General features: G+C 35.2%; 1 protein-coding gene across 2 annotated transcripts; it reads left to right on the top strand.

The window, feature by feature from the left end:
* Positions 1-10743: 10743 nt before the first annotated feature.
* On the top strand, positions 10744-13890 carry LOC105786159 (uncharacterized). Of its 2 annotated transcripts, XR_008198680.1 has the most exons (3): positions 10744-11293; positions 12005-12394; positions 13534-13890. XR_008198680.1 is itself a non-coding variant. In XM_012612482.2 (2 exons), exons 1-2 carry the CDS (start codon positions 10993-10995, stop codon positions 12292-12294), a joined length of 591 nt encoding a protein of 196 aa, XP_012467936.1. In that variant the 5' UTR covers positions 10745-10992; the 3' UTR covers positions 12295-12570. The 2 variants fall into 2 exon arrangements, 1 of the variants encoding a protein (XP_012467936.1); XM_012612482.2 differs by lacking the exon at positions 13534-13890 and having other exon boundaries at positions 10745-11293; positions 12005-12570.
* The last annotated feature ends 958 nt before the right edge of the window (positions 13891-14848 follow it).

A 14848-nucleotide genomic window follows, 5' to 3' on the forward strand; every position in this document is an offset into this window, starting at 1 on the left:
TTTGACAGACCTTCGTAAAAGAATTAGGCGTAAAATTTTCGATATGAAGCCAATGAAAGTTCTGACTATTACGTATCGATTTTGTTCTTCTGTTGATCCGGTAACATATGACTCGTTCGACATAAAATGTGCTCGTAGCTTGGAGGCAATGGTGCAGACTCATCTTGCTAGTGGAGCACCTTATATTGAGTTATATGTACAATTTACATCGCCAAATGATATAATTACGACCGGTGTTCGAGATGTATACACGACCCCTGACCGACATTCGGTTAGCGGGTTACAAAACACGGAACAACCTATGTTTGGTAGCGGTGTTGAATGCAATCCCCCGTAAGACACTCTGTCGGTGGATGGGACATGTACGCCTGTGGTTCGATGTTTGATGCTGGAAATACGTACTGGGGAACGACATCAAGTTCTAGTGGTTGGTAATCTACATCCAATTGGGGACGTTATGAAATGCCCAGAAGAAGGGTTGATGTACTCCCTACGACGTCAATCGGTGAGGGGACCTCGTACGCTGCGGATGATTGTAGGTTAGAAGATGACTCCGATGTGGATCCACCTCGAGAGCTCGGGCCTGATGGTATAGAAGTTGGCTTATTTTCTGAACCGAAGCCTATTCCAACAGAACCTAAAGATGCTGAAAGGAGTTCAGATGAAGAAGAAAATCTAATATTCAGAGCATACTCACCTCCAGCCCACATACATAATGTCGATCTGTCTGTAGATGATACGTTAGAGTATCTAAATCTACCACACCGGTTGCGTGATCGTATAAGTTCAGGGCTAGATTCGGGTGAATTTGAAGTTGGTAATCAGTTTACCAACAAGGATAGTTTTATTGGTGCTTTGAAACAATATAGCATCAAAAACGGTGTTAACTACCACGTCGTTAAATCCAAATCTAATAAGTTTGAGGCGAAGCGTGCGGTGCAAGACGACATATGTTCATGGAAAATCTATGCCTCGTTAAGGAAAAGGACAGGGTTGTGGGAGATTAAAAAGTACAAATGTCCACATACATGTGCTGCAGGTACAGTATTGACGGTTTCTGAATAATACTTGTATTATGTAATGTTGCACTATTTAATGTACTCCGTTTATAGGTGTTTCACAAGATCATCCCAAGATGGATTCAGCTATGTTAGCTAGCTTGATACTGCCCACGGTAAAAGCAGATCTGAGGACTTCAGTGCCGGTGTTAATTGCCAATATCTATAGCCAAATGGAGTACACGCCGTCTTACCGCAAGGCTTGGATAGCTAAGAAAAAGACGTTGGAGAAGATGCATAGTGGGTGGGATGCCTCATATAATGAAATATGACAGTGGTGTCAAGTGCTAGAGAGATACGTCCCAGGTGCCATCACAGACCTTAAAACGGAACATGCGTACTACAACGGCCGATTGCTACGTGGATGTCGAGTGTTCAAACGCCTGTTTTGGACCTTTAAGCAATGTCGAGATGCATTTTCATACTGCAAGCCATTGGTACAAATTGACGGTACTTTTATATTTGGTAGGTATACTCATCGGCTATTGCTTGCAGTGACACAAGATGGCAGTGAGAGAATTCTTCTAATTGCATTTGCAATAACACCGAGGGAGTCGTCTGATGTCTAGAATTTCTTTCTCTCTAGGTTAATGAGACATGTGTGCCCCTAACCTGATATCTGTGTTATTTCAGATCGGGGCGCCGGTATACTTGTGATAGCTCGAAATAGGGCCTAATCGGAATAGTGGTTTCGTAACCACAAATCCGAAGTGAAATAGTTTAATTTTATAAATTTTTATTAGTTACTGATTGATTGAAATATTGTGTGAAAATATGGATAGGAAATTTTAATGATTTAGTGCCTAATTGAATTTTTAGGACTAAATCGAGAAAAATGCAAAGTGTGTCTAATTAGTGATTAAATGACTTAATTGAATTATTGCATGAAATTGGAAGTGTTTATGTGGCAATTAGACCATAAATTAGTGTTATGGACACAAAAGGGTATTTCTAGAAAAATATCTAAGTAATGGGTCAAGGGCATTTTTGTCCAAATTGAATAAAAGACAAAATAAAGAGAAAATAAGTGTCCATCTTCTTCAAAATCAGAAGCTTGCTGCCGAAAGTTTCATGTTACCATAGCTAAGGTTCTTGATTTTTCTAAGCTCAATCGTAAGTGATTTCTTGCCCCGTTTTTAATTATTTTCGTATTTTTATGCTTATTGAAGCTTGAATTTCATGTTTCTACTATTTAATTTAAATGAAATTAAAGTTTGAAAATTTACCCATTCATGATATAATTGTAAATTGATTAGTGATGTTAGATAATGAATGTTTGAAGTGTTAATTACAAGTTTTACTAGATGAATTTTGATGAAAATGTTGAAAAAGGGCTAAATTGTGAAAGATGGTAAAGTGTGCATAAAGTTGTGATTTTGTGAAATTGAGGGCTGTTATGAGCATGAAATATGATTTAGTGAAGTTTGAAATTTAAAAATTTAGTGAATTTTATTTTTACGAGCTTAGGGACAAAAGTGGAATTTTGAAAAGTTTCGGGAAAAATGTAAATTTGCCAAAATGTTGTGTATGAATTGTATTTGAATGAAATGTTGATAAAATGTATTAAATTGTGTTAATATAGATCAAGAAAGAAGAAATAGTGGAAGTGATCGGGAAAAGAAAGTTATCGACTAAATTACAAAAAATAGTCGTTTTGCATCCGAGGTAAGTTATATGTAAATAATAGTTATATTTGTATAAATTGTGAATTATATTTGATATGTGAATTAATATTGAATGTGGAAGGAAAATTGTTCATGAATTATTCAAGTAATAAAGTGTTAAGTGTAAATTCCGGTTGAACTTAGGAATAGAATTGGATACAAGTGACATGTCACTAGAGACCAGTGTTACAAGTTGTTACAGTTGTTACAGTGAGTCCCGGTCTGGGTGATCTAGCATGTGTTGCGATACACTGACGACTTGTGTGAGCAGCCCGTGGACATTTCCAGTGTTATTGATCGATGGTAGCCGGCTACATTTCATGGTAGCTTCGGCTACATATCAGTGGTAGCTTTGGCTACATATCAGTGTGGCACTTATGTGCTAAATCTCTACGTATCCGTGTATATTCCAACTGTTCAACGGGATTAATAATGAATTAAAGTGAATATGAAATGTTAAGTGTGAAAATGTATATGCAAGTGAATTGGTAAGATTGTGCATGTGTAAGTGATTGAAACTGCTAAGAAATGTTTTGATTAGTTATATGTTAAAAGTGTTAATTATTAAATGAGTAATTATTGTTTACATGTAACTTACTAAGCTATTTATAGCTTACACATCTCTTTCTTTCCTTTGTTTTATAGTGATTTGAACTTGATCGAATAGTGGACCGTCGGAGCTCGTATCACACTATCATAGCCATCTCGGTATTATGTGCTTTTCAAAATGTTTGAACTATGGCATGTATAGAGTCTTAATCATTTTGAGCATGTTCAAATGATATGACTAAGATTAGCTATTGAAATGGTTAGTAAAGATTATGTTTTGGTATTATGTATGTGTAAATGGTAACTAATTCAAAGAAGCAGTTTCTTTGACAGCAGCAGTGACGTGAATGTAAAATTCACCATAAATAGTAGAAATGGAATTAGAGAGTGAATTATATATGGAATTAAATCTTATCAAGTCTATTTTTATATGAAAGAAACGATGTAGGAAAAGGAATTCTGTATTTTGAGATATTTGAATTTTAGTGAGACAGGGTCAGAATGGTTTTGAAGTCCCTGTTCTGACTTTAGAAAATCATTATAAATTGTACAGAAATAATTATGGGTCATAATTTATATGTGTAGATTTCTTAGTGAGTCTATTTTCAAAAGAAAAAACGATAACCTTATATGTATTCTGTACAAAGAGATAATTGATTTTAGTGCCGAGAGGTCAGATCTGTCGAGCTGTGAAACAGGGGATACTTTAATGAATAAACTGTACTAATTGGCCAACTCAAAAATTCTGAAAATTTTATGGTAAGTAGTAATATGAGTCTAGTTTCAGGGAAAATTTACGGATTTAAATTTTGAGTTCTGTAACTCGAGTTATAATTAAATTAGTGAAAGTCACGCAGGTAGACAGTTTTGTTGTGAACAGTAAATTTAATTTTAAAAGCAATTTTTTTTATGCTCCGAATTGGTAAGTTAAATTGGATAACATCTCGTACTAGATTCCGGTGATGGTCTCGGGTAAGGGGTGTTACATACTAGCTGCATTTGATCGACAGGGAAGCTTATGGTAGCCCACACACCATCGATATTGCCTAAGGCACGTTGCTTCCAACTACTACAGGCAATATCCATCTAAGAGCGAACGAAGACAAGTAATCAACATGGGTATTTAGTCTCTATCTGTGTTCTTTCGTTTGTCAATTTGAATTAGTTGTAAATGAAGAAGTGGTATGTAATATTCGCTATGAACTTATATTGGCAGGGTATGAAATAAATAAAGACCGTTTCCACGAGATGTTGGCAATTTTACGTTCAATTAACGGAGAAGGGGTAGACTACCTTTGTAACATACGTTTCGAACAGTGGGCACAAGCATACGACGGTGGCCTACGATATAGCCATATGACGTTAAACTTGGCTGAATGCATAAATTATGTTCTTAAATGAATGCGTCATCTACCGATAACATCGGTTGTGCGAAAGACATATTTTCGTTTGGCGGCACTATTTCCAAAGCGAGTAGCAAGTTATGCAGGCCAGATGTAGGGAGGCCATGTATGATGCAGTAAGGTAGTTCAAGAAATTAACAAGGCCAAGGCACGGGCAAACACCATGCACACAGTGTGTCACGATCGAGACAACTTATGGTTTCGCGTGACAAAGTTTGACAGACCGCACCAAGGTGTTGTTGGCGGGCAATATCGTGTACACTTGCGAAATAGGACTTGCGACTGTGGGATGTTTGATGTACTTCGTTATCCATGCGCTCATGTTATTGTAGCTTGTTAGAATCTCCGTCTGAATCCGATAAGCTATGTGGACGAAGTGTACAAATTAGAAAACATGTACAACGTTTGGAGACACGTTTTCCCACCGATCTCAGATGAACGTAAGTGGCTGCCCGTATCTCTTGCCCCTTTTAAGTTGTTATCGAATAGAGAATTACGTCACAAACTAAAGGGTCGACCTTGCTCGACTAGAATGCGTAACAATATGGATATCCGAGAAACAGCCAGTCAACAGAAGTTGTGCGGATGGTGTAAGAATCTAGGCCATACAAGTCAATCATGCCCTAATCGTAATAGTTGAATGTAATTGTAAAAAAATTATATTTTTTCAATTATTAATTGATAATTGTATTAATTGTTAGTAAAATTATCAAATTATATCAAATTATTAATTGTTAGTACCACCAAAACATTTTTCCAAATCTAACATTATGTGAATGTAAAATTATTAACGATAATTGTCTTAATGATTAGTAAAATTATCAAATTATATTTAAATTAAGGGTTAGGGTTTTTAAATTAAGTGTTAGGGGTTTTATTTAAGGGTTACGGTTTTAAAGTTAAGGGTTTAGGGTATTTAATTTAAGGGTTATGGTTTTTAAGTTAAGGGTATATGGTTTTAAAGTTAAGGTTAGGGTTTTAAAGTTATAGGTTTATGGTTTTTAAGATAAGGGTTTAGTGTTTTAGGTTTTTAATTTAAGGGTTTATAGTTTTTAAGTTAAGGGTTTAGGGTTTTAAAGTTAAAAGTTATGTCTTTTAATTTAAGGGTTCTGCTTTTAAGTTAAGGGTTTAGGGTTTTAAAGTTAAGGATTAGTGTTTTTAATTTAAGGGTTATAGTTTTAAGTTAATGATTTAAGGTTTTAGGGTTTTTAATTTAACGGTTTACAGTTTTTAAGTTAAGGGTTTAGGGTTTTAAAGTTAAGGGTTAGGGCTTTTAATTTAAGGGTTATAATTTTTAAGTTAAGGGTTTATGGTTTTAAAGTTAAGGGTTAGGGCTTTTAATTTAAGGGCTACATTTTTTAAGTTAAGGGTTTAAGGTTTTAAAGTTAAGGGTTAGGGTTTTTAAGTTAAGGGTTTAGGGTTTTTAAGTTAAAGGCTTAGGGTTTTAGGGTTTATGGTTTTTAATTTAAGGGTTCACGATTTTTAAGTTAAGGGTTTATGGTTTTTAAGTTAAGTGTTAAGGTTTTAATTTAAAGGTTTATGATTTTAGGGTTTTAGAATTTTTAATTTAAAGGTTTAGGGTTTTTATGTTAAGGGTTAGGGTTTTTAATTTATGAATTTAAGGTTTTAGGGTTTTAAATTTAAGGGTTTAGGGTTTTTAAATTAAGAGTTTAGGGCTTTAAGTTAAGGGTTTAGGGTTTTAAAGTTTTAAGGTTTAGGGTTTTTAAGTTAAGTGTTAGGGTTTTTAAGTTAAGGGTTTAGGGTTTTCAAGTTAAGGATTTAGTGTTTTTAAGTTTATGGTTAGGGTTAGGGTTTTTAGGTTAAAGGTTAAAGGTTTGTCAATTAAATTATGCATTTAATTATAAATTATAAATTTATAAATTTTTAATAAATTAGTTTAGGGTTTTAAAGTAATAACTCAAACAAATTTCTATTTTATTACATCAAATAATATCAAAATATTTAAAATATTTGTACAAATAAATTTAAATTCAAAAATCAATGTTTGTGCCCGCCAGATTCAATGCCACATAGCGGCCGTCGACGGTTACGCACTGGATTCCTCCTTTGTCCAGCTTCCGGCGGCGGTTGTGGTTCCTCTAGTGGGGATTTTGGTTCTTCCGGTAGGGCATCTGGTTGTCGAAGTTGGGACGATGAGCCATCTTGATAGAATAGTGAATGTAGAGGTCTTTATATCACCAACAGCGACAGTTTTTGAAAACCATACGGCGGTAGGGATTGGTAAAAAGAAGAGCTCCTTGACGGCCCCTTTAGCGATCCCTTGTGCGTCTCTGGCCTATACATCGGCGGTCCAATCGGCGTAACAGGAAACGAAGCTAAACCGGGCCATTGGCTCCAACCTGTCATAGGACTCGAAAAAGGAAACATATAAGGGTTAGGATACATAAAAGGGCTAGGAAACACACTTGGCATCATTTGAAAAGGCGGTTGCGTGGGTATCATCGGTTGAACTGCTGGGTCGGGTGACTGTGTCGGTGCTATCGTTGGGCCTGGTGATTGAATGGCCGCTGATGATGGGTCGGGTGAATGTCTGGGCCTCGTTGAGGGGCCAACGTCGTCGTCCTATCGTCTTGGATTTAAAAGCCCGCGTCTTTCCCTTTGGACACGTAATTGCTGCTGCCTCTCCTCTGGCGATAGTAACTATGGCTTGCCATGAATCCTAAACCATGGCATGTATTCCGGCACGCATGCTAACTCCAGAACGATGATCGGTTCCTTAGTAGGTATATAATCATACCGATCTTCCCACATTTGGATCTACTCGGACCAGAATCTCGACCAATCTGTATTCAATTGTCGAATATTGATTTTGTGGTGATCGTCAAACACTTCAAGTTCCACGGGAATCGGTTGTCTACATCCAAATTGCCGTAACACCCTGTCTGACTGGTGCATCTCCATGGTCGCGTAGTTGATCAACGCGACTTTTGCGTGCCAAGCATTTGGATTTTGTAAGAACTCATCCTAATTATCGCCAATTGCGGATCCTCGTATGGTGTCCATTGAAACTATATGAACATGATAGAAATATTAGTTATATACATAATACTAAATACTAAATACTAAGTACCAATCGACTAGCGAATGATGGAAATATCAATTTTATGTAATACTTACATGTGCTTCCGACTGTTGGTCTAATAGAAGTCGTATATCTTCAAGAGAGGTAGGTAATCGAGCATGACTTGCCGGATGGTTCCACCTAATTAAATAAATTTTTAGCATACTTTTATTTTTAAAAATCTACATAATAATTGTAAAAGCTAATATAAAATTTACCTCATTATGAGTGGGAATGTATATGGGTGGTCCACTCGAGGACGTAGAAATGGAAAGCGAAACCGTGCCCATGACTGCAGTAGTGACAGGCAACCTCCGATTTTTACTTTCTTCGGTCGTGTCGCCCCGCACATCTCCCGATATAACGTTGCCAAGACGGCAGACCCCTAACTCAATTCACCAGCTGCTCTAAAATCAACGAGTTTCAGCAACCATCTTAGATATACGCGGTTCTGTGAAGAGTCCGGCATCAGATAACCTCCAATTAACTGAAGAATGTATGTCCGAGCATATCAGATTCTTTCTATTTCGGTTGAATCTTCATCCAAATCTGGGATTGTGTCTCGTAACCAGCCCATCTCGATCTTACCTCCGTCCATTTTCTCCGGAATAACGCCCAAAAGCTTGTAGCACACCGCTCCCCAATCGCTAGATTGGGCAGACCCGGTGACTGGGTACCCGTCCACCGACAATCTCAATTACAGACTGACATCTTCGAAAGTGAGAGTGCACTCTCCACATGGAAGATGGAATGTGTGCATCTCGGGTCTCCACCTCTCGATCAACGCACTGATTAGTTTCAGGTCCACCTTGCATCCCCGGCCTACCGTCGCCACGTGCCAAAAACCCGCTTCCCGCAGGTAGTTCTCTACAAACGGTGATGGAGGAGCATGCATATTCCGGATATTGCATTCCAATATCCGATCTACAGACTTTTATAACAAATAATAAATTAATAATTATCTAAAAATTCATAAATAAAAAATTCTTAAATAATATTTAAAAATTAAATTTAACTCTTACCATTTTCATTTGTTCCACCGATATGTGCTGCTTATCAAGACGAGTCAATTCTCCGGCCATTGCTGAAATCGTACAAATTTTTACGGTTTAAAAAAAAATTTAAAAAAACTTTTTTTTAAAATTATTTAAAAATAAGGATTTAAGAGAAATTTAAGAGGAACTTGAGAGCAAATTGAGATTAAATATGGATTTGAGAGAAATTTGGAACGGATTTGAGAGCAAATTGAGAGGAAATTTAGAGGAAATTGAGAGGAAATTTGAGAGAGGATTAGTTTGTGAAAAAAAAGGGGTAGGGGGTATTTATAATTTTTTTTGGACCATTGGGGGGGCAACGGTCAAAAAAATGACCGTTGCACTGTTCACGCGCGGGGCAAATCGCGTCCCCAGGAGCGCGCTACACGTCAGCAAATCGCGTCCGCGTCAGTGTGCTTTGCTGACGTGGACACAAATCACGATTATGTGGACGCGATTTTCTGCCACGTCAGCAAACCGCGCTGGCGTGGACGCAATTTGCTGACACGTCCCCTGATATCGCGCTGACGTGGACGCGATTTAGGGGAAAATGGCCCATTCCGGTAAATAATAAAATACCGAGCCCATTTCGATAAATTTTAAAAAAATTAAGCTTTTAATAATAAATTTCCCGGCATATTGTTCTTGATTTTTTCTTTTAAAAAAGAAGTAATATTATGTTCTTCTCATTTTTTAGAGCAGCATGCTTTTTCTAACTTAAGCTCTACCATGTTATTCTTGAAAATTTTAAGGAGAAATTCTAAATTTTCTAAGGAGAAAAGCAACATGTTTTCACATACACTTAATTATATGCATGAAAAAAAAACATACATGCATGAAATATAGAAGTTTTCATGCAAGAGGATACAAAATGGGAAACACATTTATCTCTTTTCAAAGATAAATAAAATTAGGTTTTAGGAAATTAGACTTCCAAGGTTAATAACAAAGTTAACTAGGAGCAATTAGTAGTGTTGCTTCATTTAACATCTCTTCTCGAAGAACAATTACAGTTCTTATTTAGAATAATTGTTATTCAAAACAACCGTTGTTTAAGAATAGTTACGTTCGGAACAATTATGTTTAGAACATGGATTCAGTTTAGAATAGTTGTCATACAACGTAGCTTTCGTTTGAGAACAATTAATATTTGAAACAACTCTTATTTAGAAGAACCGCGTTTTAAGAATAGTTATATTCAGAGCAACCATAGTTCAAAACAACTTTTATTTAAAACAATTGTGTTTTATAAGAACAACCCTTATTCGGAACAAGCATTTTCAAGAAAAATATCAACATAAAACAACTCTTGTTCATAATAATCTCTACTAAAAATAACTTTGTTGAGAAACTCACATTTAGAACATGTCAGAATAATCTTTATTCAGGAACAACTCTCATTTAAAAATAACTTTTCTTTAAAAATAGGTTGCATTCCAAGAAATTTTTTACGGAAGATGTTTCACATTACAGTACTTCACCAAAATAGAAGAAGTGAAAATAACCTCGGAACATAATAAGATTATTGAGTTTTCTTTCACTTTTAGAATGTTTTAGAGAGCTTGATTTGATGAGTTAAATTAAAAGGTAGTTAAGAGATTTTCTTTAAATTTTTTCGTGTAACATTGAGTATTTCTCTCTTATTCTTTTAGAAGCCTATTCACTATTCACCAGCACCAGTAACTTAAAACTTTTATTAAAATAAAACATTTATACCTTATGCAACTTACAATATTCTTCATTACTCGTATTTAATGGTGAGATTTATTCTCAGTCACACAATTTTGCTCCACCTTGCAAACCACCGTCCGTCGCTACACTGCATTACAGGATCTACTCTAATATTTTCTTTTGCCTTTTCTCAATAAATATTATTCCACTTATTCTCTTTACCATAGATTTCTTTACAAAGTTAAAACATATATTCCTTTCCAAAAACAAATTAGGTGTGCTTGAGAGTAGATCAATGCCCCTAACTTAGCTGATGGATAGCTATCCAAAAACCCTGTCTGCCTACCCCCTACCTATTATATTGTCCAAATCGATATGTTGGTGGGACCAATCTCATGATAATCTTTACTTAACTTCCCCCACAATATAAGCTATCACACACCAACTCAACTCTTTCATTCTGTGTTAAAAAAGAATTTTCATATTCCCTCCTCTAATTGCTCCCTTCTTTTACAGTAGGAGCCCCATAGCATGATGAAGGGGTATAGGGAAGACAATTCATGCTGCTATTTCCATCCTAAAGAAGTTGTTATTGGGGTTTGCCCTCTGTGCTTAAATGAGAGGCTTCTTTTCTTAGCTTCAAAGCAAGCCCAACGCTCTTCATCATCCACCTGCAAAAGTAGCCATAGATTAATTCATGGTGTTTCACTAAAGAAACCTCCCATTAACCTCCCCAAGATCTTTGCTTTAGGCTCACTTCTCAATCGTCTTGAGTTCAAGCATTGCAAATCTGAAAATTCTGATGCTCATGATGCTTCAACCAGTCAAGAAGGTAATACTCTTTTAATTTCTCCCCCTCTGCTCCTCCTTTTTTCTTAAGTACTTGGTTCAGATTGTTCAAGCAATGACAGTATCCTTTTTGTTCTTGAATTCCCATCAACAAAAAGGAAAAAAACAGAACTTAAATCAAAACATAATATTAGAAAGACATGCATCACATGCATGCATGTGTGTCTTTACTCTTTATGTTTAAAATTATAGTTTGGGTAGTGACAAAAGTGTGGTCAAAATATGGTAAAACTGGAAAATAGATTTTTTTTTCCTATTTCCTTCTGCTTGCTGTAGGTATCCTTTTTCCAATGTTTCAAAGTAAGCAGCTTCCCAACATAAAAATGTGTTTAGCATTGTATGTGTGTTTTACATGGGAAAAATCATGGAAAAAGTTTTATAATAATTGAAAAATATATCAGTTTGGAAACAATGAATGCCATTAACAATAAATCCTATGATTTTATTCATGTTCTGACCATATAAAATTTTAGTAAAGATGGCTTTCCTTTTATATTATTTTCCCCTATTTTCAGGCTATGCTTTGTACATTGCTTTAGTTTTGCACTCACTGTTAGTATACAGCTAACTAGCTACAAAATTTGGTGGATGTACTATACTGCATACACTTTACCATAAAAGTAGTTACTTTATCATTTGCTTTTCTTTTAGTACTTTTACTAATCTTCCTTTGAAACCCTTGTTTCTTTTGTAGATTCCTTTATCTCAATTAAGTTTGAAGAGAATGGTGTTGGTTCATGGGACAAAGGCACAGTTTCAAAGGTCTCTCTTGAGCATTGCAGTATGTCATGGAACCCCATTAAGGATACCAATAAGAGTGTGATAGAGCATGCCAAACCACGAGCTTCGCTTAGATGGCGAAAGCGGATTGGCCACTTATTCCAGCTCATGAGGTGGAAGAGATCCAGCAAGGTAGAAGGAGTGAAAGTGATGAGAAGGAAGGGGTGGTGGATAAGGAGTCTGACAAAGTGGACCAAAGAATAAAGACATCTTTTGTATAGAAAGGGACACCTAAGGCTTTGCTTTTCATCTTCCTCCATGCCAATTTGTGCGTGTGTGTTGGGGCTCTCATATAATTGAGATGGTAAGAGTCAAAATATGCTTTATCACCCTAACATGCTTTGGTTTAAAGTTCTTTGGCTGCTGCTTCTATTATACTCTTTTTCCTTTTTCTGATAAACTGAACCAGCTGTAAAAGGATTATTTGTTTACAATGAGCCACATTCCTAATACAAAAAAAAAAGAAGAAATATTTGTATATTTTGAAGTCCCCATATCATGTGCCTAAAGTGAGTAACATTGCAGCATAATTTCACAAGGGCCAAACATCAACATGCCCCCCAAAATATAATGCTAAAACTTGTCTTATTGTTGTCTTTGTGGGAGAGAATATCGTTCCTTCTGAGGAATTATATAAAAAAAATTGATTTTATATATATTTATTTTTATTTGTAATTAATTAGGTTTACACTTTTAATTTCATTGTTTTATATTAAATATAGAGATAAATATCAAAACTACACATAAATTTCGATTTATTGTGCAATGTGATATATGAACCTTAATTTTGTGCAATTACATATATAAATTTTAATTTAATTCAAATTTTAAGAATTATCGACATTGTTATCCATATAATACCATTTTATGTTTCAGGAATTTTGACACTATTATCCACGTAATACTATTTTATGTTTGCATATGGAATAATTATATTTATTTAACATGAAAATAATAGTTGTTTTTATTTTTTAAAATTGTGTAAATTAAATAAAATTTTATTTGTGTAATTAAATTAAAATTAAAATTTTTAGTATATAATTATACTAAATTAATGTTTATGTATTACATTACCTATGGAAATTGAAATTTATGATATATGTTAACTTAACTATATATATTCAAGATATTAACATTAAGCAAAAATAATTTTTTAATTATTACTTAATTTTATACATTAAATAAGTGTTTAAATTAATTAAACATAAATTTAAAAAACAAACAAATCTATCAATTCAATTAAGTCAACTAAGAATTAATAGTTGAATGCCAAATAATCATTTGCTCAAGTAGTGATAAAAGTTCTTGATAATACAAGATTTCAAGTTCAAAGGCATGTTTTAACATTTATTTTCTTCTTCAAATCTCATGAGTTATTTTGTGTAGAGTCATCAAATCTTCTAATGCCCCTAACATGTTTCTTGGACTTGAAAATTTTCATAGTTGTTCATGGAGATTTCTGCCCCCACATGCCAGCCATTAAGTTGGTGCAAAGTGGCCAAGCAGGCCCCTTTGTTTGTTCAGAAAGACCCTTCACTATAATTTGTCCCAAATTGTGACTCTCACCAGCAAAGGGACCAGTGCAGTCAGGACCACAATGGTACTATTGAGAAAAGGCTAAAATGGAGTAGTCGAAAATGACAAGACATAAATCTTAACCCCACCGCCCCACATTCTTCTCCGCCATTATCAAAGAAGATGATGAAAGAATCATGGGTTTCACTAGATATTTTCAGTCAATATTGAATTGGAAAACTATAGTGGCTATTTAATACAGTATACATTAAGGTTAACATTTTAGTCCAAGTTTCAACTTCCATTTTTACTCATTTCAATCACCAATGAATTAACATTTTCATTTGGAGGTGACCTTAAAACAAAGAACATGGTGTGAACCAGTAAAAGGGCTGCAGCTTTAGTTTGTTTGGTTTCAAGAAGCCAAAGGGAGGGCTAGGCTAGGCTTGGCTTGGCTTTTCTTTTGCTAGCTTTTCTCAAGTCAAACAAAACTTTAGAAGAGGCACCTTGTTCTGTCACACCTCATAACTCCTATCCAAAATTTTCATAAATTATGTATGAAGGGCGTTAAAAGCTTTAGACAAATGCACCTTTCAAAACTTTGCTTTTTTCTTTAACACACTTTTTTTCATTTCAAGCTTGACTTCTTTATTTTTCTTATGGATAATTATTTTTAGATATTAAAGATTGGCTTATGATCCTTTAGAAAATACACAAAGAACCCACTTTATAATCTGCCTATACCAACCTATGGTAAATAGGACCCTTGAGGCCCAAAGACATTGCCAAGGACAAAGCCCAATTGCCAGCGAACTATCCATAGTTTTCACTCCCCGACTATCATGCATGGCAAAGAAAAGATTGACACTGCCACGATCCCGCAAGTTTGCACGTTGCCCTACGAAATTAGATGACACAGGACAATGAGAACTAGCCATTTCCATGCACTGTTTAGCCCTAAGTCAACATCTAAGTAAGATATAATCTTAGATATCTATCCTCATCTTCTTCCCCATCTAGCTATTACTTTGGTCCTCCCTCTCTAAATTTCCTCGAGTCCCTCGTTGACTTAAGCATCAGATAATAACTGGGCTAGAATTTTTAAATTGAAAAAGCAAGAGGATTGAGTTTTTAACTTTAAAGTATAGGGACTAAATCTCAAATTATGGATAAGTACGAGGACTAATATCATATTTTAACCTTTTTTTATTTAAAGAAAAACAGACTTCCCTGTGAAGCTGTC

The sequence above is a fragment of the Gossypium raimondii genome, chromosome 1 (assembly GCF_025698545.1).
Source record: "Gossypium raimondii isolate GPD5lz chromosome 1, ASM2569854v1, whole genome shotgun sequence".
NCBI lineage: Eukaryota > Viridiplantae > Streptophyta > Magnoliopsida > Malvales > Malvaceae > Gossypium > Gossypium raimondii.

What these genes read in the sequence shown, in the direction of transcription:
- LOC105786159 (XM_012612482.2), top strand. Translation starts at nt 10,993, where the DNA reads ATGATGAAGGGGTATAGGGAAGACAATTCATGCTGCTATTTCCATCCT. An exon ending in TGCTTCAACCAGTCAAGAAG is followed by an intron (nt 11,294 to 12,004) that starts GTAATACTCTTT and finishes TTTCTTTTGTAG; the next exon opens with ATTCCTTTATCTCAATTAAG.